Source organism: Trachemys scripta, chromosome 16, assembly GCF_013100865.1.
Source record: "Trachemys scripta elegans isolate TJP31775 chromosome 16, CAS_Tse_1.0, whole genome shotgun sequence".
Classification (NCBI taxonomy): domain Eukaryota; kingdom Metazoa; phylum Chordata; order Testudines; family Emydidae; genus Trachemys; species Trachemys scripta.
The window spans coordinates 1,348,052-1,371,908 of record NC_048313.1 but is presented as its reverse complement, the minus strand read 5'-3'; the positions used below and the strand labels follow the sequence as shown (position 1 = coordinate 1,371,908).

The 23,857-nt window shown below is 64.8% G+C and overlaps 2 protein-coding genes across 2 annotated transcripts; one reads left to right on the top strand and one right to left on the bottom strand.

Annotated features, from left to right (window-relative positions):
* The first annotated feature begins 1,754 nt into the window (after window positions 1–1,754).
* Window positions 1,755–10,677, top strand: KLC3 (kinesin light chain 3). The gene is made up of 13 exons (XM_034793181.1): window positions 1,755–2,045; window positions 3,256–3,535; window positions 4,028–4,255; window positions 4,823–4,901; window positions 6,967–7,192; window positions 7,523–7,610; window positions 8,214–8,315; window positions 8,399–8,572; window positions 8,903–9,002; window positions 9,172–9,215; window positions 9,393–9,520; window positions 10,045–10,117; window positions 10,219–10,677. The coding sequence occupies exons 2-13, from the start codon at window positions 3,269–3,271 to the stop codon at window positions 10,288–10,290; spliced, it is 1,581 nt and encodes a 526-aa protein (XP_034649072.1). The 5' UTR covers window positions 1,755–2,045; window positions 3,256–3,268; the 3' UTR covers window positions 10,291–10,677.
* Window positions 10,678–10,976: 299 nt separating this feature from the next.
* ERCC2 (ERCC excision repair 2, TFIIH core complex helicase subunit) lies at window positions 10,977–16,727 on the bottom strand. The gene is made up of 12 exons (XM_034792712.1): window positions 16,695–16,727; window positions 16,052–16,164; window positions 15,854–15,923; window positions 15,179–15,280; window positions 14,905–14,968; window positions 14,146–14,267; window positions 12,916–13,008; window positions 12,363–12,435; window positions 11,997–12,067; window positions 11,624–11,767; window positions 11,310–11,453; window positions 10,977–11,215 (listed from the first exon to the last, which is right to left on the bottom strand). The coding sequence occupies exons 1-12, from the start codon at window positions 16,725–16,727 to the stop codon at window positions 11,123–11,125; spliced, it is 1,122 nt and encodes a 373-aa protein (XP_034648603.1). The 3' UTR covers window positions 10,977–11,122.
* Between the last annotated feature and the right edge of the window lie 7,130 nt (window positions 16,728–23,857).

Genomic DNA, 23,857 nt, shown 5'->3' with positions numbered 1-23,857 from the left:
TGCCTGGCACAATGGGGCCCTGATCTCAGCCGGGCTCTGGGCAGTGCCTGGCACAATGGGGCCCTGATCTCAGCCGGGCTCTGGGCAGCGCCTCGCACAATGGGACCCTGATCTCGATTGAGGTCTTGGCAGCGCCTGGCACAATGGGGCCCTGATCTCGATTGAAGTCTTGGCAGCGCCTGGCACAATGGGTCCCTGATTTCACTGGGGTTTGGGCAGCGCCTGGCACAATGGGGCCCTGATCTCAGCCAGGGTCTGGGCAGCGCCTGGCACAATGGGGCCCTGATCTCAGCCAGGGTCTGGGCAGCGCCTGGCACAATGGGGCCCTGATCTCAGCCGGGGTCTGGGCAGCGCCTGGCACAATGGGGCCCTGATCTCAGCCGGGGTCTGTGCAGTGCCTGGCACAATGGGGCCCTGATTTCACTGGGGTCTGGGCAGCACCCAGCACAATGGGGCCCTGCTCTTTTCTGGGACTCCTGGGCGGTGCCCTGCTACAAGTAGCAACAACAACAGGAGCTGGGAGGCTAGTCCTTGTCTATGGTCCCTTCTGCCTTTGGTTTCCATGACTCCTCCGGCTGCAGGATGCTAGCATAGTGGAATGCAGCCCCAGAAGAGGGGAGGACAGGCTGCCGGGGTAGCAGCAGCCGTTCTGGATCCCCGCCACTTGCAGCCCCAGAGAGGTTTCCCCTGGGTCCTGCTCCTGCCACGATCCCCGGCCTGGAGTCCGTTTGACTTGAGGTATCTGCAGCAGGCGGGTTTGCCCGAAGTCTCACGGCTGCTTGGGGCCAGGCGCGTTCAGCTCAGGATTCTGGAGCTCGGAGCTGGCCAGGGATCTGCCCCCAGTTTCCACGCATGCCCATGGCAGCAGATCTGCCTGACATCATCTTCCCAGGTGCAGCCGGCGCTCCCGCCCCTCGAGCGAGGGCGTGCTGCTGGCTGGCGCTGGCCGAGGCTTCGCTCCCGTCTCCTCCTCACAGACCAGGGAGGCCAGTGGGTTCTCCTGGGGACAGTGGACACGGGACACCAGGCAGTGGCACTGACACTGAGCGAACGAGGCAGGTCCCCTTCTCAGTCAGGCCACTGCAGGGGAGTCCCGGAGCAGCAGGTCCCATGGCCAGAGGCCCCAGGGATGGGCACAGTCTGAAGGTGCAGAGTGAGCTGCCCCACCAGGAGGTGATTGGCCGGAGAGCGATTAGGGTCCGTGGGCCCAGGTCTGTTACACTCGATCCCCTTTAGGCCCCTCTGCAAGTGTAAAGGGGCCTGAAATGGAGCAGAAGACAGAGACCTGTCAGCCAGGGTGGAGCTGGCACATGGGCCCTGCTCCCAGGACCACAAGGGGCAGATGGGCATGTGGCCGGAGCGCACTGCGCTGTGGCTATTCCCTGCCCCAGGGCCCATGGGGGGTGGATCGGGGGCTGGCCGGAGTGCATTGCGCTGTGGCTATTCCCTGCCCCAGGGGGCGGATCGGGGGCTGGCCGGCGCGCACTGCACTGTATTCCCCGCCCCAGGGCCCACAGGGGCGGATCGGGGGCTGGCCGGAGCGCACTGCGCTGTGGCTATTCCCCGCCCCAGGGCCCATGGGGGGCGGATCGGGGGCTGGCCGGAGCGCACTGCGCTGTGGCTATTCCCCGCCCCAGGGCCCACGGGGGGCGGATCGGGGGCTGGCCGGAGCGCGCTGCACTGTGGCTATTCCCCGCCCCAGAGCCTGCGGGTGCAGAAGGCAGCGCCACTCCGGGGCTGCTCTAACTTGCAGCCGCTCCTGGCAGACCCCGGATCAGCGCCGGGAGGGCAAAGGGCTCTGGGCCGGGGACGTCGCTGGGGTCAGGCCCGGCCCCGGGGAAGCGGGACACGCGCTGCAGCCCCGGTGCCCCGCGCCCCTCTGCCGTGGGGGGGCCGCCCCGCCCCGCCCCAGATGGCCCAGGGAGGGGGTGGAGCCCGGTGCATTGTGGGTGCCGCCCATGGCCGCGGCAGGTGAGCGATGAGCCGGGGGAGGGCAGCGGCTCCGGGCGCGGCGCAGGCGGCGGATGCTCCGGCCCGGCTGGCAGGTGGGTCCCGGCGGGGCTGGGGGCTCGGCGGCGCTGGGCTCCGGGGACGCGCCTGGCGGCTGGTGCCCGGCCGGGGCGGGACGCGGTGCAGAGGCGGCCCCGGCAGGTCGGAGTCCCCGCGGCTGGCCGAGCGCAGGAGGGGGAGGGCGCCGTGTGCGCCACGCGTGTCCGTGCTTCTAGCGTGCAGCCGTGCGGGGCGGGCACGCAGGCAGCGTGTGTCTGTGCCCTGCTGTGACTGGTGCGTGAGTGTGCGCAGGGACCGTGTGCGTGCACGGACCCCGTGCATCTGTGCAAGCACCCTGAGTGTGCATGGACTCTGTGTGTGCGCGCGTGCCCCGTGGCTGGGGCACGTGGTGCATGTTGTACTTCTATACGTGTGTGTACAACACACGGCAGGGGGACGCAGTGCTTGTCAGCTTGGCACTCACCTGTGCTGGGGGTGAACCGGGCATGTGCCAGGCTTTGGCTGGGCATGTGTGTGCGGTGTTTGTGTGCACGGTGGCTGGCGTGTGGGGTGCATCTTGTGCTTGTGCACAGGTAGGGTGTGCTGCTCACACCTGTGCCCTGCCCGTGCATGTTGTTTGGTGACTGCGCCACGCCTGCCGCGCTGCAGGCCGGGCCGGTTAGTGCAGGCTGGCGGGACTGGTTCTTGGGGTGGGGAGGAACGCGGCACCTAACGTGCACCCCTCCCTCCCCAAGCTGTGAGCAAGCTGGGGCTCTTCCACCCTTTTGCAGCTCTGGGCCCAGCCCTGCTTGGGCTCGCCCCAAGCCTTTGGGCATTGGCGGTGGCGAGTCGTGGTCCCTACGGCCACAAGCCAAGGCTGAGAGTCGGGAACGTGTCTGCTCCTCTGCAGCGTGGATTCCTCCCTCGTGGTCCCCTGTCCGGCCTTCCGTGCTGCCCCCAGTGCCACTGTGTCAGCCCCCCCCGGGTAGCCTCCCTGGAGACATGGGTCACCTTGGAAGTGCTTGTCCCTGCATAGCCAGGTCAGCCCCAGGTCCACACTTGGAAGGACAAGGGCTCACTCCCTGTCCCAGCCATGGATGCCGCCCTTTGGGCAGGTTGCCCACCCGCAGCAGCACCAGCAGGGCTGCCAGCTCCAGGGCTGAGAGGTGCGTGGTGCCGCCCTGCCCAGCTGCAGGGCGATGGGCTCACGAGCTACCTGGGCTGGGGGCCGAGGATGCCAGCGCTCATGGTGCCCTCTCCCTGCAGGCTCAGCTGTGCCATGTCCCTGATGGTGGAGGTCGGCGAGAGCCAGCTGGGGAGGATGACGGCAGATGACATCATCGCTGGCACGCGGCAGGTGGTGAAGGGGCTGGAGGCGCTGCGGAACGAAAACAGGGGCATCTCACAGCGGCTGCAGGAGGCCCTGATCCAGGGCCATGGGCAGGAGGAGCCGCCGGGGGGCCAGGCCCTGCAGCTCCTGGAGGAGAAATACGACCTCGTCCGCAAGTCCCTGGAGGGGATTGAGCTGGGGCTTGGCGAGGCAAAGGTACCGGCTGTGCTGTGCCAGCGCCCCAGTGCGGCAGAGGAGCTGTGAACAAGGGAAGGGTATCTGGCAACAGGAACGCTGGCTCTGAGGGGGGCTGCTCCAGCCCCACCTTTCCCAGCAGGAGATGTTGGGGGGGGGCAGGGTAGTGGTACTAGCTGTGGTGGGAGCTCCCAGCTACTCCTGTCCCAGGTTCTCCCAGCAGGGGGCGCTGTGGGGGGTGGAGCAGGGCGGTGGCTATATGGGGAGCTCCCAGCAATGCCAGCCCTGGCCTCTCCCAGCAGGGGGCGCTGTGGGGAGCGAGGCAGAGGTGCTGGCTGTGGGGGGAGCTCCCAGCCATCCCATTCTCTCCCAGCAGGGGGCGCTCTGGGCTGTGGGGCAGGAGCTGGGCTGTGGGGAGCTCCCAGCCTCTCCTGGGGGGTGGGGCTGTGCTGTGCGGTGGCCAGCGCGGCAGGCAGGGGGTTTCCCTGCTGAGCCGTGCCCTGCCCTGCCCAGATGATGATCGCGCTGTCGTCCCACATCGGGGCACTGGAGGCCGAGAAGCAGAAGCTGCGGGCGCAGGTAAAGAGGCTCTGCCAGGAGAACCTGTGGCTGCGCGAGGAGCTGGCGGGGACCCAGCTGCGGCTGCAGCAGAGCGAGGAGATGGTGGCGCAGCTGGAGGAGGAGAAGAAACACCTGGAGTTCCTGAACCAGCTGAAGCAGTACGACACCAAGGAGGAGCAGGTGCGGTCCAGACCCCCCTGGCTGGTGAGAGGGGAGGGGGAGGAGCAGGTGGGGCCCGGACCCCCCTGGTTGGGGGGCGGGAGGGAGGAGCGGATGCGGCCCGGACCCGCTGGCCTGCAGGCAAGGGGAAGAGAGGGAGAGGAGCAGGTGGGGCCCGGACCCCCCTGGCTGGTGAGAGGGGAGGGAGAGGAGCAGGTGAGGCCCGGACCCCCCTGGTTGGTGAGAGGGGAGGGAGAGGAGCAGGTGTGGCCCGGACCCCCCTGACTGGTGAGAGGGGAGGAAGAGGAGCAGGTGGGGCTCGGACCCCCCCTGGCTGGTGAGAGGGGAGGGAGAGGAGCAGGTGGGGCCCAGACCCCGTCCCTAACTGCACAGCATCCAAGTCCTCACTTTGCTGGCTGAAGCCTCAGGCAGGGAGGAGCCTGGGCCTGGCCGAGCGGCAGTGTAGGACTGAGATCTCTGGGGCACGTGGGTGTAAATGGGGGGTGGTCGGGGGAGCCCAGGCGTGGGGGGTGCTGGGCTGTGGGGTGAGAATGCTCGGCCCCAGCTGCCTTCCCCCTGTACCTTCAGCCGGAAAAGGACGACGCCCAGAAGCGGAAGGATAGCCTGGCCTCCCTGTTTGCCAGCGACGAGGATGAGCAGCGGCAGGGTACGTGCCGGGGGGAGCCCCAGGCAGGGGGGCTGTGGGGTGTGGGCTGTAGGCTGTTGGTTCGGGGCTGGCTCATTGCCCCTCAGCTCGGTGAGTGCACCCCAGGCTTCCTGCTGTCCGCCCAGGCGCTGGCCCAGTGGGTCCAACGGGCTCAGCCCCCCAGTTCTGCCATGGGGGGGGGAGCGGGCCCCGTACTGCCTGCCCTCCTGTGCACCTGCCCCACCTGTCCTCCTGCCCCGCACTGCCCACCTGCCTGGCTTAGCCACCCACCTGCCTGCCCTCCTGTGTGCCTGCCCCGGCCCACCCTGCACTCCTGTGCCCTGGCCCACTCTGTCCTCCTGCTCTGCCTTGCCCAGCCTCCTGTGTGCCCTCCCGCCCCATCCCAGCCTGGACAGGCCCAGCTTCTCTACACACCCGATGGACGCCTGCGCCAGCAGCCCCGGAGAGTCCCCTCTACCCAGCCATTCCCAGGCCGTCCCCAGCCACCTTAGCAGCCCCCCAGGGTTTGAGGTGGGGTGACTCCCACCCCCGGGCCACCTTCCGGCTGGTTTTCTTACAGCCCCCCACGACCTGAGCCGGCCCATCTGTGCGGTGATGCCCCGCAGCTGTCCCCGCCACCCGTCACAGAGCAGCCCCACGTCTGCCTCAAACCCTGGGGGCTCCCAGCCAGCCGGACCCCTGGGCAGGGGCGGATGGGCTCCAGATGGGCTCCTCTGCATGTTCCCCGTGGCGCCGCTCGCCTGCCCACACCCCTAGAGACAGCTGCTTCCTGGCACCAAGGGAGTGAACATTTTACTGCCTCCCCCCCGTGGGCTTTTACAGAGCCTGGAGCCCAGCCCAGCCCGAGACTGGAGCATCCGCCCAGCTCCTGGTTTCAGCGGGGTCGCCGTGTTAGTCTGTATCAGCAAAAACAACAAGGAGTCCTTGTGGCACCTTAGAGACTAACACATGTATTTGGGCAGAAACTTTCGTGGGCTAAAACCCACTTCATCGGCTGCATGGAGTGGAACGTACAGAAAAGCTTCTGTCCAAATACATCTGTTGTCTCTAAGGTGTCACAAGGACTCCTCGTTGTGTCAGCCAGCTTCAGTTGCTGAGTCCAGGACCCTGGGGCGGCGAGCCAGGGATGAGAGGGCCAGTGTGGGGGTGGGGTAGGTGAAGGGGACCCACGGGTGAGAGGAAGGAAGAGGAGTGTGGGGATAGGTGTGCGGGAGGGGAAGGGGAGAGAGGAGAAGGAAAGGAGGGTCGGTGAGGGTGGGAGAAGTGAGGTCGTCAGGGGGTTTGTGAGGGCAGGGGAGAGGAGGGTCGATGGGGGGAGTGTAGGAGGGGAAGGGGGCCTGGGGTGAGAGGAGGGCTGGAGGGAGGAAGAGGAGTGTGGGGATAGATGTGCAGGAGGGGAAGGGGGCCTGGGGTGAGAGGAGGGTCGGGGTGGTGGGGAGGTGTGGGTCAGTGGGGGGGAGGTGGCCCCGGGGGGAGAGGAGAAGGAAGGAGAGGAGGGTCAGTGAGGGTGGGAGAAGTGGGGTCGGTGGGGGGTGGTGAGGGCTAGGGAGAGGAGGGTCGGTGGGGGGTTGGCGAGGGCCAGGGAGAGGAGGATCGGTGGAGGACTGAAGGAGGGGAAGGGGTCCTGGGGTGAGAGGAGGGTTGGGGTGGTGGGGAGAGGTGGGTCAGTGGGGGTGAGGGAGAAGGTGGCCCCAGAGGGAGAGGAGGGAGCCCTGAGGTGTGGAGGCCTCTGATGACTCACCCAGCAGTTGGGGAGCTGGGTGAGGGTGACCCCCGCAGCAGCCCCCTTCATGTGCCCATGCCTGGTTCTTGCCTCTGCTTGGGGCCGGGCTCATTGCAGAGCTGAGGGGATGGAGTTGGGATGGGAGGCACCCTGCCAATGGGGGTCTTTGCCCCGGCTCCCCCAGCTGTGCTAGGCCCCGGGGATGGACCCCGCAGGGCAGCACTGGGGGTTGGGGAGCGCTGACCCTGTCTCTGTCCTGGTGGGTCGGCCCTGAACTGGGCGCAGGGCGGCTGCTGGGTCCTAGGGCTCGCGGGCACCTCCCTTCACCGGGGCTCTCCGCAGGGAGCCAGCCGACCAGCACGGCCATGGCAGCGGCACAGCAGGGCGGCTACGAGATCCCGGCGCGGCTGCGCACGCTGCACAACCTGGTGATCCAATACGCCTCGCAGGGGCGCTACGAGGTGGCCGTGCCGCTCTGCAAGCAGGCGCTGGAGGACCTGGAGAAGAACTCTGGACACAGCCACCCTGACGTGGCCACCATGCTCAACATCCTGGCGCTGGTGTACAGGTGAGGGCCGCGGCCGGCGGGGCGGTGCCAGCCCTCGTCTCCTCCCCCATGGGCTCCTGGCTGATACATGGTGCAGCCCCCCGGGGCTCAGAGACCTCCCCCACCCAGGCATGTGGCAGAACGCCTCCAGCACTGAAGGACACCGGCAGCGCCAGGTGCGGAGAGAGGCTGGCAGAGGCCATGGGGCTTGCCCCGTGTGGCTAGCGGCATGTGGCCCGGGCAGGAAGGGGTCCCAGGCCTGGCTGGTATCTGGGCAGGGACCGGGGGTCCAGGTGAAATGAGGGTGGGCCAAGCTCCCGGGTGACACCGCTGCTGTCTGCCCTGCTGCAGGGACCAGAACAAGTACAAGGAGGCCACGGACCTGCTGAACGACGCTCTGGACATCCGGGAGCAGGCCCTGGGTGTGGAGCACCCGGCGGTGAGTGCCGGGGCGTGGGGCTCCCTGGATCAGATATCCTGGGACAGTGGGTCCCCCAAAGGCTGTTGGAAAAAGGGAGAGGCCTCCCCCATCCCAGCGGCTCTTGGTCCCTTGGGTCCAGCAGGGTTTCCAGACACAGGCCCTGAATCCTTCTCTGGAGAGACGGGTCCGTCGCCAGCCACTGCCCACAGAGTGCAGCGGGCGAGCCCCCCATCAGCCTGCCCTGCTCCCCACAGCGCCACTGCTGGGAGGGGCTAAAGTAGCCAGGAGCTCCCCCCACAGCGCCCCCTGCTGCGAGAGGTGGAGCTGGGGTCGCCTGGAGCTTCCCCCATCAGCCAGCACCCCTGCCCCCGTCCCCACATTGCCCCCTGCTGGAAGAGGCCGGGCTGGAGTAGTCAGGAGCTCCCCCCATCAGGCAGTGCCCTGCCCCCCCTCCCCGCGCCCCCTGCTGGGAGCTCCTCATACAGCCGGTGCCCTGTCCCTCCCCCCAGTACCCCCTGCTGGGAGTGGAAGGGTGTCTGTGGTGGGGGTGTTCCCTGCGGGAAGGAGACGCATCTCCATGCCAGTGCATCTGGGCCCTAATGCCGCCCCCTCCCCCGGCAGGTGGCCGCCACCCTGAACAACCTGGCCGTGCTGTATGGCAAGCGGGGCAAGTACAAGGAAGCGGAGCCGCTGTGCAAGCGGGCGCTGGAGATCCGCGAGAAGGTAAGGCCGCCCTGGCGGGCGCTGCCAGGCCCAGCCCCTTGGCCTGGCCCCGTCCCTGACGCTCTCCCTCCCCTCCCCCCCAGGTCCTGGGCCCCACGCACCCCGACGTGGCCAAGCAGCTCAACAATCTGGCGCTGCTGTGCCAGAACCAGGGCAAGTTCGAGGAGATGGAGCGGTACTACGAGCGGGCGCTGCGCATCTACCAGAGCCAGCTGGGCCCCCACGACCCCAACGTGGCCAAGACCAAGAACAACCTGGTGAGCGGGGAGCTCTAGGGGAGGGAGGGGGTTGGGGAAGGGCCCATGACTGCCCCTGGGGGAGGGTCTGGGGTGGGGTTGGGGTACTAGGGGTGGGGGAAGGGCCCATGACTGCCCCTGGGGGGAGGGTCTGGGGGGCTCCCTGGTGGCTGGCTGCAGGGCTGGGGGATTTGTCTTTCTGCAATTGCAGCATGAGTGGGTGGTGCTGCACAGGAAGGGATAAACTTCCCCTGGTCTGGCCTTTGAGGGGGGGGGGGGAATCCGGCCCAGGAAGCGGGGGGGCGCTGGGTGAATGAGGGCTGCCCCTGGTAACACTCCCCTTCCCGCCAGGCCTCCTCCTACCTGAAGCAGGGCAAGTACCAGCAGGCCGAGGAGCTGTACAAGGAGATCCTCACCTCCCATGACAAGGAGCGGGCAGCTGCCCACCACGGTGAGGCCGCCCAGCAACAGGGCTGAGCTGTGTGCCGGCTCGGGGCGGGGGGGGGGGGGGGGGGGGGGGGGGGGTCGTGATAGGCACTGGGGCAGGTTTATTGCCAGGGGACGGGGGCTGTGGGAGCAGGGTCTCAGTGCGGTTTCTCTTAATCTCCTCTCTCGTCCAGGTGATCTCGCAGCAGGCCAGAGCAGTGCAGACCCCCTGAGCCAGGTAAGCGCCAGGGCCTGTGCAGGGTGGGGAGGGGGAAAGCAGTGTGTGCAGGGGCCAGGCCCAGAGAGTTAGCAAAGCAGGGCTTGCAGGGGGACTAGCCGGCCTGGGATCCAGGGGGGCTGCAGCCCCTCCCTGCTGGGAGCTTTGCACCCCCCAGCTCCCCACTGTCTCCCCCAGGATGCCATGGGCAGCGTGCGCCGGAGCAGCTCCTTCTCCAAGCTGCGGGAATCCATCCGGCGTGGCAGCGAGAAGCTCGTCTCCCGGCTGAAAGGCGAGAGCGTCCGGACCATGGACCCCAACCCTGGGTAAGGGGCTTTTCCACCCAGCTCCAGCAAGGGGCCCAGCGCTGGCCCCCACGTCCTTGCCAGAGTTACCTTGGGCTGTTGAAGTGCTCCTTGGCCTGAGGCAACTGCCCCTGCCAGCCCAGGGCGCTGTAGAGCTGCCCCGGCCCGGCACTAGTTACACTTGTTTGTGTGCCACCTGGAGGGGGAGGAGGCGGCAAGAGCAGAGCCCCACAGGACACACACCCTCATTCCCAGTTATGTTAATCTAGTGTCTAATCCAGTCCCTGGGTGGGACCCATCAAACCCCGGGTCTGTTCTGCCTGGGATTACCCTCAGCAGCCAGCGAGCAGGGCTCCTTTCCCAGCAGTTTGCTCGGCTGTTTTGCTGCCAGGTGTTAATTCTGCGGCTCTAGCCCTTGTGCTGCGTTGGCCTGTCCCAGGGTGGAGCGGCGGCAGGCTCACCAGCCCCTGGGCAAGAGCCGTGGCACTAGGTGCGATCGCCGCATGCAGCGACGCCGGCTGCTCACCTCACGCTCTCTCCCGCAGGATGAAACGCGCCAGCTCCCTGAACGTCCTGCATGTGGGTGAGAGGCCACCAGTGCCAGCGGCTTCCCCAGCGGTGAGAACTGGTCCCGGGGCCCCAGCAGCTGCGAGCCCAGCAGCGGGGATCCTGGCCCAGAACCCCTTAACTCCCTGCTCCCCTTTATTCCCTCTCCGCAGGTGCCCAGCAGGAACCTGAGTGCCAGCAGCCAGAACCTCTCCCCCAGCAGCTCCCTCTCCAGTGCGGGCTGAGGCACTGGCACGACTAGGCCAGCTGGAGTCTCAGCTCTGCTTGCTACCAGCCCCCCCCCCGCAGCCTGCCCGTTAACCCTCCAGGGCGCAGAGTGCACAGAGCAAGGGGCACGGCTGGCTGCAGCCCAGCCAGCCCCCGGGTTGGACCTCACTGGATGTGATGAATGTGCCCCCCCTCAACTAGGAGAGACTAAGCCGGTGCCTGCCCCCTACTGGGCTGCTCTGGCCCCATAGCACAAGCTGCTCTTTCTCAGGAAGCCCCTGGGCTCGGCCTGGCCCTGCTCCAGCTGCCTTAACGCCCCCCCCGATTGCAGGGGCCAGGGCTCGCTATTTATTCTATTTATAGGTGAGAGCAGAACAAGCACAACGTGAATAAAGGTGTTTGGCAACTGCTGGCTCTGGGTGTGTGTCAGGGCTCAAGCCCGGGAGGAGGAAAAGCTCCCCTGGCCCCTCTGGGAGGCAGCGGGCCGGCACTGTTACCACCCAGGCAGGGCTCCAGCCCCCCAGTTAAAATCCTGCTGGGTGGGGGGGAATACCACCCCCACCCCAGGCAGCAGATGCCCAGACTGAGTGATGCAGTGGGGGCGCCCAGCCCCGTGCTGCTGACCCAGCTGGGTAGGGGGACAGCACCCTTCTGTAGTGGTCTCCTGGTTCGCTGGGGCAGGGTGATCACACAGCACACGGGCTCTGTCCTGGTCTTTATTGCTGAGTCCCAGACAGTCATTTTCAGTATAAAAGTCAGTATCAAACAAGGCCCTGGTGGCAGGGCCAGCCCGTCTGCCGCTGGAGCCAGCCTCCAGCCCTTTGCCCGTGTGTCTGCTGCTGCTCCGGCTCACACCTGGTGCGCGATCTGCTCGACCTTGCGGAGCATCTCCTCCGACTGCAGCTGCTCCAGCGTGAGCAGGGACAGGCCCAGCTGGTCCTCCTGCCAAAACCACACAGCCTGTGAGAGCAGGGCTCAGGCCAGCACCCCGGGCTGAGCTTACAGCCAGTTCCCCCTGCTGCAGGACAGCGCTCACCTTGTGGAAGGGCTGGGCCATCTGGCGCAGGAAGTACTTGGCCACCTGCACGGCCTCGTCCACCGTGAGGTTGAGGTTGGCGTCCGTGATGTGCTCCTGGATCCAGCGTGGCAGCTTCCCCCGCTTGTCTGCCCGGGCAAAACGCTACCAACCAAAGAGACCCAGATGGCCAGACAACCCAGAGCTGTGGGGCCACTGTCCACCAGAGCGTGCCACCTCCCCCTCATGCCATCTCCGGTGTGAAGCCTGTTCAGCAGCCACTTCCTGCAGTGCCCATGGTCCTGCCCACTGCCCTGCCCCATCTGCCCACACACCTTGTCTGCAAAGACCATGAGCCCGTAGTCTGTCTTGCCACGGATGACCCGGCCCACGCACTGCGCCGCGTGCCGCATGGCGTCGAACGTCAGGAAGTCGTTCTCCCGAATGTGGAACTGATCACGCAGGTACTCCAGCCGTGCCTGAGGGGGCAAGAAGGGGGTTGTGGCACACACCCTGCCCTGAGCAGCTGCCGTGGACGGAATGCAGCCTTGGGACACGAGTCTCCTGCTATAGACCTCAAATTCAGGGGGCAGCAGGGCTGGGACCCCCGGGCCGAGCCTGCATTCGCACCCACTCTCCCCCACAGCAGGGCCCTTAGGCTGATGTGCACTGGGCCCCAGCCCCGCAGGGCACAGTGAGCCAGCTCACCTTGAGGATGCGGCTCTGGGTGTAGACATAGGGTACGCCGAACATGATCACAGCTCGCCCGTAGTGGTGCACTGCAGGGGCAGATCACAGGTCAGGCTGCCACCCTGCCTCACACCACCCCCGGCAGGGCCCCAGGCCGGTGCCACAAACCGAGCCCAAGCTATTGCCAGCCAGAGAAAGGACAGGCCCAAGGGCACCATGCTCTGCCCCGGCACCCCGCTGGGACATGGCTGGGAGCAGGTCAGCGGTACCCACCGGGTAGAGGGAGCTGAGACAGTCCTGCACCCCCAAACAGCAGCAGGCCAAGCAGGGGGGCTGGGGCAGACCCACACTGACTCCCTGGCACTCCCCAGCAAGCAAACTCACCAAAGTCGATGCCTTCGGACACCTTTCCCCTGGCCACAGACAGCAGGATGGCTCCCCGCCCGTTCTCGCAGGCCTGTGTGCAAAGAGGGGTCACGCCAAGCTAGGACCGTCCCCCCACCTGGGCCCAGCCAATGCTGCGCAGGAGAGGCCGGCGCTAGGTGTGCGTTGGGGAGAGCTAGGGCTGAGTCAGGAGCGGGCACGGCCAGTTTCAACCCAGGAGTCTCCATCCGCCCCCGCTGGGACACGGCGCAGTCCAGCTGCTGCGTTCCAGCCCCACGGGAGCCCGAGGGGTTCAGGGGCTCGGGAGATGATGGAGAACTGTCACCGGGGGAGCACCCTGGCCCTCCCTAGGCAGCAGGGCAGGGCTCAGCCAGCACGGGTGCTGCAGCAGAGCCGCACTGCCGTAACCAGCCGGCCCGAGGAGTCGGCTCCCTATTGCCAGGCAGCTCCGCTCCATCCCGACCTGCAGCCTCATGCCCCTCGCCTGGCCTGCAGGGGCCAGCCCCTCCCTTCCCCAGCACCGGGACTGGGCGGGTGCTGGCACAGTGCCCACCTCCTGGTACTTTTCCAGCGCCATGCTGGTCTCGGCCCCGTCCTGCGTCTCGATGAAGATGAGCTTGTTGCGCTGGATGTTCTCCAGGATGCCCTGTGGGGAAAGCAGCCTGGGTCAGACACTGGGGCTCAGCAGGCCAGCTGCCCAGGGAGCCCCACACTCAGCTGGGACCCAGGGCAGGGCCAGGTGCAGGTTCTAGTCCCGCTACCGGCTTTGTGGGGGAGAGCAGCACATTCCCCTTCATCGTTGGCGGGGGCTGCAGCATCTGGCCACGGGCAGCTCTGCTGTGTCACACCCGACAGGAGCTGGAAGGCAGGCGCTGCCGTGGGGCTGTGGGACCCCTGGGTAGGGAGGAGTGCGGGGTCCCACACTGCCAGAAGGGTCAGTGGGGAGCAGGAGGGGACACCCCTTCCCTTCCCTCTCAGAGGGGTGGAGTCGAGTCCCATGGGGAACCTGATTGAGGGAGGGGGATGGAGCTGGGCATGCTGATGCCAGCACACCATGCCAGGAAGGGTGTGGCATGGAGCTGCCTCACCCAGGAGACAGGCAGGAAGCCCCAGGAGAACCGCAGCTGGAGATGAGCCAGGAGAGAAACTGCTTCCCCAGAGACTCGCCGTGGCTCAGTGCCCAGCCAGGCAGCTACGGCTGTTGAGCAGACAGGGCCAGAGCTCAGGACGAACCAGCGGCTCCTGCCCCGCCAGCAGTGGGTACTGCCGAGGGGAGCCAGCTAACGCAGCCAGGGCCCTTCCCAGCCACTCCCTGCTGGATCCCTGAAAGGGCCTTTTCCTGCCTGCGTTCCGTGAGCAACGCCCAGCTGTGACGTCCATCCGCCCGCTCAGGCTGGATCTCTCCTCTCCCGGGATGGCAAGGGGCCAGTCTGGATCCCAGATGCCCGAGTGCCCATTAGGCACCAGAGGTCATGGCGTTAACAACTCAGCCTAGGAATCCCCCAACGCGGTGCTTGCTCAGCCGGCGTGCCCACAGCTCACACCCTAACCGCGGGCTCTGTGCCGCTGGCTACCCTGCCACACTGTCCCCACACCAGCTGGGCTTCTTTGGCAGCAGCTGTGCGGGCAGGGCAGGGGCAGGGCACCCTCTCCGCAGACAAGTCTGGGATTTCTGGCAGTGAAGTGGAGCAGGGGAACCCCTTGCGACTGCCTCCCAGGCCACCCTTCCCCCCAGCCACTCCAGCAGCACTGGCCAGCCCCCCACTGGCCCCCCTGTACACACCTGCTCGTACCACGAGGCCACAATGTTTTCCATGTACTGGTAGCTGGTGAAGAAGGCCACGATGCCATCAGGCACGATCGCAGACATCTCCAGCAGCAGGTTGCCGTAGTTCCGGATCACAGCTGCGAACGGGCAGGGAGGGTCTCATGGGTTCAGAGCCAGGTGGGCCGTGGTGGGGGGTGAACACCCACACGGTGGTGGGGCCGGGACTGAAGCTGAGATCTGGCCCCCCATTGGCTCATGCTAGGGGCAGCCCCAGCCAGCGCTCCGGGGGGGGGGGGGGGGAGGAGGAGGGGACGGACGGACATGTTCAACTCCCCAGTGGTACAAGAAGGCCATGGGGGAAGGGTCACGGGGCTGGAACTGCATTGAGTCATATGGCCAGGAAGGCCGCCAGCTCAGTCACGCCACACAGCGGGAGGGAGGGAGGGAGGGTGGGTTGGGCCATTGGTGCCCACTGCCCAGCTCACTCCTGGGGGGGGCGTATGGCACAGATCACCCCTGCACCCTGTAGAGCAGGGTCCCCCCCAGTTCTGGCACAGCAGCCCCTGGCAGAACAAGGGGAGCCGGCTGCTGCAACAACCCCCACAGCCCAAGCAGTCACTGGGGGACCCCCACTCTGCCCACAGGGCCAAGGCAGAGGGGAGCAGGGGCGAGCCCCTGGCAGGGCAGCCTATCACCACAGCTGGGAAGAGGAGAGGTGACTCCAGGGTGACGCCCACATCCTCCCCCCAGGCTAACGCCCTGTAGCAGCCCTACCAATGTCCTCGCGGGTCTCGAACTTGGAGCTAATGGCCACCTGGTCGTTTCCTCGCCCCACAATCTGAAAGGAAAACAGGACGCTGGCAAGTGGGCCCCGGCCCAGAGAAAAGGGGGGCCCAGCTGCCGAGGAGCTGCCCCCAGGAGAGCAGGGGCTCAGAGGTGCCCAGCAACTACCCAGATGGGGGGAGCATGGGGCTTTCGGCAGGTCCCCCCACCCCCCGAGGCCCAGCCCCCTGCAGCTACCCCCCACCCTGCCCAGCCGCCCACTCACCATGGGGCAGAGACAGGTCCTGGCCAGCGTCATGGTGAAGGTGGCCATGGTAACAGGATGGAAATCCAGGATCTTGGGGTATATATCCAGCGGGGACAGCGTCTACATGGGGAGATGGGATGAAACATGAGCTGGGGGGCTGCTGTTCACCACTCAGCCCATGGGACCTTCGCTCCAAAGGCCTCGATATGAGGAGGTGGCTGAGCACAGATGCCAGCTACAGATGGCTTGAGTGTCTCTGCTGTGCCAGAGCAGGGCTCTGCTCTCAGGGTGACCCACAAGCAGTGCCAGGGTTCGGGGAGTCCCCACACACACATGGGAGCCAAGCTGGACTCGCAGCACTGGGTCGCCAGCCCAGCCCATGGGCCCTTGGCAAGCCAGGGCAGCAGAGGGCTCCAGCCATGCACCCCCAGAATTCCACCTATGCCCAGGCCAGGCCGGCTCTGCAGGGGATGGAGAAGCTGGGCTGGCCCAAGTCACGGCACACACCAGAGATGCAGCCCTGAATGCACCAGGCAGGGGGAGGCAGAAGCACCCGCTGAGCAGGAAGGGCTGTTTCTAGCAGAGCCACCGTGCAGAGCAATGGCTAATCACCGGCACCCCCAGCGGCCACAGCTGCAAGACTTCCCGGGCCCAGCTCCAGACCAGCTCCCCCCAGGCCCAGGAGCCACTTACCCCCGAGGTGATGATGACCGACTGGAACCTCTCAAAGACTGGCTTGATGGCGATGGAGGCATCCATGCAGCTGGAAGGACAGGACGAGTGACTTGGGGGGTGGGCAGCAAACAGCAGCCCCCGTGCAAGCCTCCCCACCCCCCCCCCCCGCTCACCAGAGTCTATGGCCTTTCCACACCGGTTGCCCCGCTCGCTCACCTGAAATGCAGGATGGGGTTGGCGATGGTGGGGGTCCTGTCATCGAAGGGTTCGATGATGATGGTGAAGCCTGCAGGAATCAGAGCTCGAGTCAGCGAGCCGTCGGGATCTCCCTTCGTGCCTCATCCCACAGGGCTCCCCCACCCGGGTGGCAGGGAGCTGCTGATTAACACACCATCCCAGTGGCTTCAGCTGGACAGCTCAACATCTCACCCCCCCTCGTGCCAGGCTGGGGCACACCCCTGTACTCAATCCCCCATCCCTTGCTGCTCTGCTGGGGTCTCCACACACACACTGACCAGTTGCACCCCTGTGATTGCATGCACCCCTGTATTAACTCCCTGCACCCCACCGTAAGGAGCTTTGTACCAAACATGCCTTGTGAGGTATCTGGAAACCAGTAACTTGCTGGTCACGAACACGGGGAAACGTGTAGCAACCTTGTGTGTAAAGCTATGAACAGAGGCTGAAATCAGGACCGAAACGTTTCCCAGACACGCCTGGGCAATGGGTAAACCTGTTTCTCAAGGACAAAGGACAAGCTAACGCCTGTAGCCAGGTGTCATCCAAGTTGATGGGTCATCCCCTGCCCAATGGCCATCTTTGGCAAGGCAGTGGACAGTAGCAAACAGCAGCAAGGAACCTCTGTCACCACCATGCTCCTGATCTCCGTCATCGCACTGGGCATGACCTTTGCCTGGGGTAACCCTCAGGAAAATGCTTTTCAAAAGGGGCCTGAGCTATGAAAGGGAGGGGCAAAAGCACCCTCCGTCCACCGCTCTCACTTCCCCCGAAGACAACAGAAGGAAGAGCCGTTGAACTTGGGCAGCGGATCCTGGCCTGGGAATTTGTCCATCACTTACACTGGGAGCATGTGGTAAGGGAGCCCACCTCAACCCCAGGCTAGGCTGTTACGCTGTAGTGCTAGGAAGCGGTTTATCTGTAGTTCTCTTAGAACCATTTCTGACTTCAATGCCCCGGACGTTTGCTCCCTTAAAACCTGCCTCCATGTAGCTAAATAAACGTGTTTTGCTCTTTAATCAGAACGAATCCAGGGCTGGGAACTGGGTAGGGACCACCATGTGAGGCAGCAGACTGCTGTATATTGATCCCCTTAGAGCAGGGGTGGGCAAACTTTTTGGCCCAAGAGCCACATCTGGGTATGGAAATTGTATGGCGGGCCAGGAATGCTCACAAAATTGGGGTTAGGGTGCAGGAGGGGGTGAGGGGTCTGGCTGGGGCTGAGGGGTTTGGGGTGTAAGAGGGTGCTCCAGACTGGGACCAAGGGGTTCGGAGTGTGGGAGGGGGCTCCAGGCTGGGGCAGGAGATTGGGGAGCAGGAGGGGTTCAGATTCAAGCAGCTCCCGGAAGCAGCGGCATGTTCCTTCTCTGGCTAACAACGCAGAGGCAGGGCCAGGCGTCTCTGCGCGCTGCCCTGCCTGCAGGCGCCGCTCATGCAGCTCCCATTGGCTGCAGTTCCTGGCCAATGGGAGCTGCGGGGGTGGCGCTTGGGGTGGGGACATCGTGCAGAGCCCCCACATTGATCCTACACGTAGGAGCAGTAGGGGGGACATGACGCTGCTTCCGGGAGCTGTGGCACGCTTGCACAGAGCGGCCCCCAACCCCACTCCCCAGCTGGAGCACAGGACTAGGGCAAGCCCCAGACCCTATTCCCCAGCGGGAGCTCGAGGGCCAGATTAAAATCGGCTGGCGGGCCAGATATGGCCCGTGGGCCATAGTTTGCCCACCCCTGCCTTAGAGTGGCAACAGACCTAACACATCTGAACTGGCCAGGAGAGGGCTGGACTGTGCAGAATACGTTTGGGGGGAACATCCGGGGCTGGGAGTGAGCTAGGGTCACCCTGCAATGGTAACCCAGGCGAGTGAGCTAAGGTCACCCTGCAATGGTAACCCAGGCCGGTGGAAGTCGGTGTGGGAGTGAGCTAGGGTCACCCTGCAACGGTAACCCAGGCCGGTGGAAGTCGGTGTGGCTGGCGTTTGCCGACAGCCTGCTGGGGCGAGAGCTGCTGGAACAGACACTTGAGGTGCGACCGGCAGACAGGCTGGCTGTGAGCGGCCCAGGTGGAAGCCACAGCAGCATAGCATCAGGGGGCAACTGAATTTGCAGGGCAGGGGTGATCCAGCCCCTCTCTGGTCTGCATTGCCCCAGGAATGCCCTAGCCCGTGTAGCTGGAGACCCGCTCAGGGACCAGTGGGGGCAGCCTGGCTGCAGGCCAGCCCTCTGACGGCTCAGGGCAGGGAGCGCCCAGCTCGGCTGCTCTGCCGTCTGCCCCAGCTCTCCCTGAAACAGCGGGGCAGGCGTTTCCTTGTGGGCAGCTGAGAAGTATTTGGGCTTGAGCCCTGCACTGCCTGTGAGTGCTGCACACAGGAGCTGGGGCCTCTCTGCTCAGCTTCTCCCGTTAGCCATCCAATCTCATCCAGCTTGCCCGCCGGGGGCACCACGGAGCCCCCTCCCACCCACGGCTCCACTCGCTCCCTGCACCCGGGTCCTGCTTACCCCCTCCCAGCCCCGCTTGCCCCCTCCTACCCTGCCACCTGCTCACCCCTGGCCCCTGCTCACCCCCTCCCACCCCGCCCCCCAGATCCTGCTCACCTCCTCCCACCCTGCACACCCACTGCCAGCACTAGGAGAGGAGCAGGTGCCCGCCAGGCCTGGCTGCTTTGTGCTGCTCTGGGAGGAGCGCTGGAGAAGGACTGCAAGCGTCTGTGCCTGCCAGGCCCGCAGGGCAGCCACACGGAAGGGAAGGCCCCAGTCCACGTGCTGGGAGGGGAGCAAGCTGCTTAGCACTAAGAGGATTGAAACGGCTGCATCCCCGCGGCTGAAAGCTTAAGAAATGTACGTGGTATTTATATTCCACTGCCACGTCAGCACGCCGGCCTGGAGAGACCTCTCGCCCCCCGCCGGCACACCGCCCACGGGCCAGGGCTCACGCCAGCCCCCCAGCCATGGGCCCAGACACACGGCTGGCCCCACTTCCCTCCCCAGCATGCCCTGGCCCAGACAGACCTGCAGCCCCCTCGTGTTCCCCTTTCCCCAGAGGGCCCTGAGAACCACAGCTGCTCCCTCCAAGGCAGGAGGGGCCAAGGTGAGCCTGGGGAGAGGGCCTGGCTCCTTGGCTGGGGGACACGCTGTTGTGGGGTGCAAGCCAGGAGCCACGCGCTGGGGGTTGGCACCGAACAGCCCCCCTGTTGGCTCCTGAGGGGCGCCTGGTGTGACGGAGCAGGGAGCAGGGCAGATTTGACCTGGGAATGTTGCAGGGGGGTTGCAGTGGGGATGTGGGACTTCCCTTGAAGGAAGCTACCTGAGCTGTAACCTGAGCCAGGAACGGGGGTGGGGAGAATTAACACCTTCTGCCCGGGAGACTGAACAAAGGAGAGGAGCAGCGGGAGGGGCTGGGAGTTTAGTTTCGGTTGGGGCTGGGTGGTGCAACGCAGGGAACCCCAAGCTGGGGTCTAAGCTCCCTGACCCTCCCAGAGGGACCTAATTGAGGGGGTCCGGTCGTACCTACACGCTCTGCTTGAGACTGTGTTCCTGTCCTTAAATAAACCTTCTGCTTTACTGGCTGGCTGAGAGTCGCAGTGAATCTCGGGAAGAGGGGTGCAGGGCCCTAACTCCCCCACAATCCGCAACAACTGGTGGCAGCGGCGGGATCTACTGCACCCCGTGGACGGCGCTTCCTGCAGTAAGTGACTGGGGAGCAGTAAAACGAAGGGGGATTGACGGGGACCAGGCGCGCTGAAGAGTGAGAGAGAGACGGTTATTACCCCTGGGAGTGTGTGACCAGCGAGAAGGACTTTTGCAGTAACAGGGTCCCCCGGGGGTATCGCAGCGAGTGGTCCCAGGGGCGGAGGAGTCTGCAGCTCGACCCTGGCAGAGAGGTGGTGACCTCGAGAAGGGCTGGCACACTAGGGGTCCCCTGGGAACTGTGGGGAGCTGTGAGCACACAGGCCGGTGAGTGGCCAGCAGGAAGATGTATGCCAAGCAGCTTAAGAGCGACCTGGTGGAGCTGTGCAAGCAGAGGCGGCTGCGCATTGGGAGGCTCACCAAAGAACAGCTCATTGCCCAGCTGGAGGCGGAAGATCGCGCGAATGAACTGATCCCTGTGTCTCAGGGAAGCAGCCTGGCAGATGCAGCGCAGGCACCAGTGTCTGTCCCAGCTGGGAGTGGTCAGCCGGCTGCTGAGGGCTTCCCGAGACCCCTCCTTCCTATGCCTAGGGGAAGGGTGGGGAGGAGCCCAGCAAATACCGAGGGCGCCGTGACCCCCCCGGCCAGCAGGGGATCCCCCCGGCGAAGCCCGCCGGCCAGCAGAGGATCCTCCCGGCGACGTTCGGCATCCGGGGAGCGGAATTGGCTGGAATGGGAGAAAGAGCTAAAACTGAGGGAGCTGGAGGATCGTGAACGACAGCGTCAGCATGAAGAGAGACAGAGACAGCATGAACGGGAGGAGAAAGAGAGACAGAGACAGGAGAATGAGAGACAGCATCAGCGTGAACTGGAACTGGCGAGACTGAGGGGCAGCGAACCCCCGGCTGCGGTGAGTGAGGGGGGACCCAGGACTGCACGGAGCTTTGATAAGTGCATCATGGCCCCATACAAGGAGGGGGAGGACATGGATGACTTCCTGGAGGCCTTTGAGACGGCCTGCGAGCTGCACCGGGTTGATCCCGCGGACAGACTCCGGGTCCTTACCCCCTTACTGGACCCCAAATCCGTGGCATTGTACCGCCAACTGGGAGAGGCAGAGAAAGGGGACTACGAACTATTCAAAAGGGCCCTGCTACGAGAGTTTGGGCTGACTCCTGAGATGTACCGGGAAAGGTTCCGGAGTCAAGATAAAACCCCTGAGATCTCATATCTGCAACTAGCCGTCCGCATGGAAAGATACGCCAGCAAGTGGGCTGGTGGGGCCCAGACTAAGGAGGACCTGATTAAACTGCTGGTACTGGAGCAACTGTATGAGCGGTGCCCATCCGACCTGAGGCTGTGGTTGGTGGACAGAAAGCCAGAGAACCCGCGACACGCCGGGCAGCTGGCTGATGAGTTTGTAAAGAGCCGGTCAGGGGGTGGCAGGGAGGAGCCCCAAAGGAACAGGCCCGCCGCGATGCAGAGAGAGAGTCACCCTGGGACCTCCCAAAGGGGGAATATGGGGAATCCCTTCCCACGGGTAAGGCCCAGCATCAGGGACAACCGACCGGCTCGAGGGGACCCACGGGACCTGAGCTGCTATTACTGCGGCCGAAGAGGCCACGTTCGGGCCCAGTGCCCCAAGCTCAAGGACAGACTGAGCAGACCGAACCCGCACCGGGTTAACTTGGTAGAGGCCCAGACGGACGAGGGGCAGGCTTCCCACGCAAGAGGGGCTGGCAGCTTATCAACTGCTCAAGAGAGAGAAGGGCCCCCGGCCAGCTTCTCTGGGGGGCCAGATGCTCCGGATTCAAAGTTCTCCGTTTACAGGGTTGGCGCGGGGCTGTCCCTGCGGAGCGAGTGCCTTGTTCCCCTGGAGGTGGATGGGAAGAAAGTTCATGGATACTGGGACACGGGCGCAGAGGTGACATTGGCCCGGCCCGAGGTGGTGGCCCCAGATCGGGTGGTGCCCAACACCTTCCTGACCCTGACCGGGGTGGGCGGGACCCCATTCAAGGTTCCCGTAGCGAGGGTACACCTGAAATGGGGGGCCAAGGAGGGCCCCAAGGACGTGGGAGTGCACCACCATTTGCCCACTGAGGTGTTGATGGGGGGGGACCTAGAGGACTGGCCAAGCAGCCCCCAGACCGCCTTAGTCGTGACCCGTAGCCAGAGCCGGCGAGGGGCACTACGCCTGGACCTTGGGAAGGATGTCCCACCGGAGGCACCGAACCCTTCCCGGGTGGGAAGGGAACACCCAAGGACAGGCCGCGGGGTGGCTGGGGCTTCCGACCCAGCCGACGAGAGGGAGCAGGTCCCCATCCCTTCCCCAGCCGCCGAGTTCCAGGCCGAGTTGCAGAAGGACCCCTCCCTGCGGAAGCTAAGGGGCCTGGCTGACCTCAGTGTGGTACAGACCATGAGGAGAGGATGCAAGGAGAGGTTCCTGTGGGAGAAGGGGTTCCTGTACCGAGAGTGGGCTCCCCCAGGGGAAGTGGAGTCGTGGGGGATCAGGAGGCAGCTGGTGGTTCCCCAGAAGTTTCGCCACAAGCTACTGTACCTGGCCCATGACATCCCTCTCGCAGGGCACCAGGGGATCCGGCGCACCAGGCAGAGGCTGCTACAGAACTTTTACTGGCCCGGGGTCTTCACCAACGTCCGGCAGTACTGCCGATCCTGTGACCCCTGCCAGAGGGTGGGGAAGGCCCGGGACAAGGGGAAAGCAGCATTGAGACCTTTGCCCATCATAGAGGAGCCTTTCCAGAAGGTGGCCATGGACATAGTGGGACCTCTCAGCAAGACGACCCGGTCTGGGAAGAAATACATCCTGGTGGTGGTCGATTTCGCCACCCGCTACCCCGAAGCAGTGCCCTTATCGTCCATTGAAGCAGACACTGTGGCGGATGCGCTGCTGACCATTTTCAGCCGAGTGGGGTTCCCCAAGGAAGTCTTGACGGACCAAGGGTCCAACTTCATGTCGGCCCTACTCCGGTGCTTGTGGGAGAGATGTGGGGTCCGGCACACCTGGGCCTCAGCATATCACCCCCAATCCAACGGGCTGGTGGAGAGGTTCAATGGGACGCTAAAAATGATGCTGAAAACATTTATGAATCAGCACCCGCAGGACTGGGACAAGTACTTACCTCACCTGCTGTTTGCGTACAGGGAGGTACCCCAGGAGTCTACCGGGTTTTCGCCTTTCGAACTGCTATATGGAAGGCGGGTAAGGGGGCCCCTGGACCTGATGAGAGACGAATGGGAGGGGAAGGCCACTCCTGACGGAGAGTCGGTGGTGGAGTATGTCCTGACCTTCCGGGAACGACTTGCCGAGCTCATGGGCCTGGCCAGGGAGAATCTGGCCAGGGCCCAGAGGAAGCAGAAGGTCTGGTATGACCGCACAGCACGGGCCCGCGCCTTCGCCACTGGGGATCAGGTGATGGTCCTCATCCCCGTGAGGAAAAACAAACTCCAGGCCGCCTGGGAAGGGCCCTTCAAGGTTGTCAAGCAACTAAACGAGGTAAACTATGTGGTGGAGCTGTCGAACCGGGCACACCACCACCGGGTGTACCATGTGAATATGATGAAGCCATATTATGACAGGGGGAATATGGTGTTGGCCGTGTGTGGACAGTGGGAGGGGCAGGGAGATGACCCTTTAGTAGATCTATTCCCTGTGACAAGAGTTGGCTTCCCCCTGGAAGCAATTCCTCTCTCTGATCGGCTAACCCCTGCCCAGCGAGCTGAGATCGGAGGGGTGCTGCATCTGTACCAGCAGCTGTTTTCCAACCAGCCTGGACGCACTAATCTGACTGTCCACCGGGTGCAGACAGGATCGCACCCGCCTATAAAATGCTCCCCCTTCCGAGCCACAGGGAAAACTGCTCAGGACCTGGAAAGAGAGGTCAATGACATGCTGGCTTTGGGGGTGATCCAGCCATCTTCCAGCCCTTGGGCCTCGCCGGTGGTGCTGGTCCCCAAAAAGGACGGGTCGATCCGGTTCTGTGTGGACTATCGGAAGCTCAATGCCATCACTGTGGCCGATGCCTACCCCATGCCCAGGCCTGACGAGCTCCTAGACAAGCTGGGAGGTGCTCGGTACCTTACCACCATGGATCTTACAAAGGGCTATTGGCAAGTGCCGCTGGATGCAGATGCCAGGCTGAA

What these genes read in the sequence shown, in the direction of transcription:
- KLC3 (XM_034793181.1), top strand. Translation starts at nt 3,269, where the DNA reads ATGTCCCTGATGGTGGAGGTCGGCGAGAGCCAGCTGGGGAGGATGACG. An exon ending in ATCCTGGCGCTGGTGTACAG is followed by an intron (nt 7,193 to 7,522) that starts GTGAGGGCCGCG and finishes GCCCTGCTGCAG; the next exon opens with GGACCAGAACAAGTACAAGG. An exon ending in CCAAGACCAAGAACAACCTG is followed by an intron (nt 8,573 to 8,902) that starts GTGAGCGGGGAG and finishes CCTTCCCGCCAG; the next exon opens with GCCTCCTCCTACCTGAAGCA.
- ERCC2 (XM_034792712.1), bottom strand. Translation starts at nt 16,727, where the DNA reads ATGACGGAGATCAGGAGCATGGTGGTGACAGAG. An exon ending in GGAGCATGGTGGTGACAGAG is followed by an intron (nt 16,165 to 16,694) that starts GTTCCTTGCTGC and finishes TGAGGCACGAAG; the next exon opens with GGAGATCCCGACGGCTCGCT. An exon ending in TGGCCTCGTGGTACGAGCAG is followed by an intron (nt 13,009 to 14,145) that starts GTGTGTACAGGG and finishes CTTTCCCCACAG; the next exon opens with GGCATCCTGGAGAACATCCA.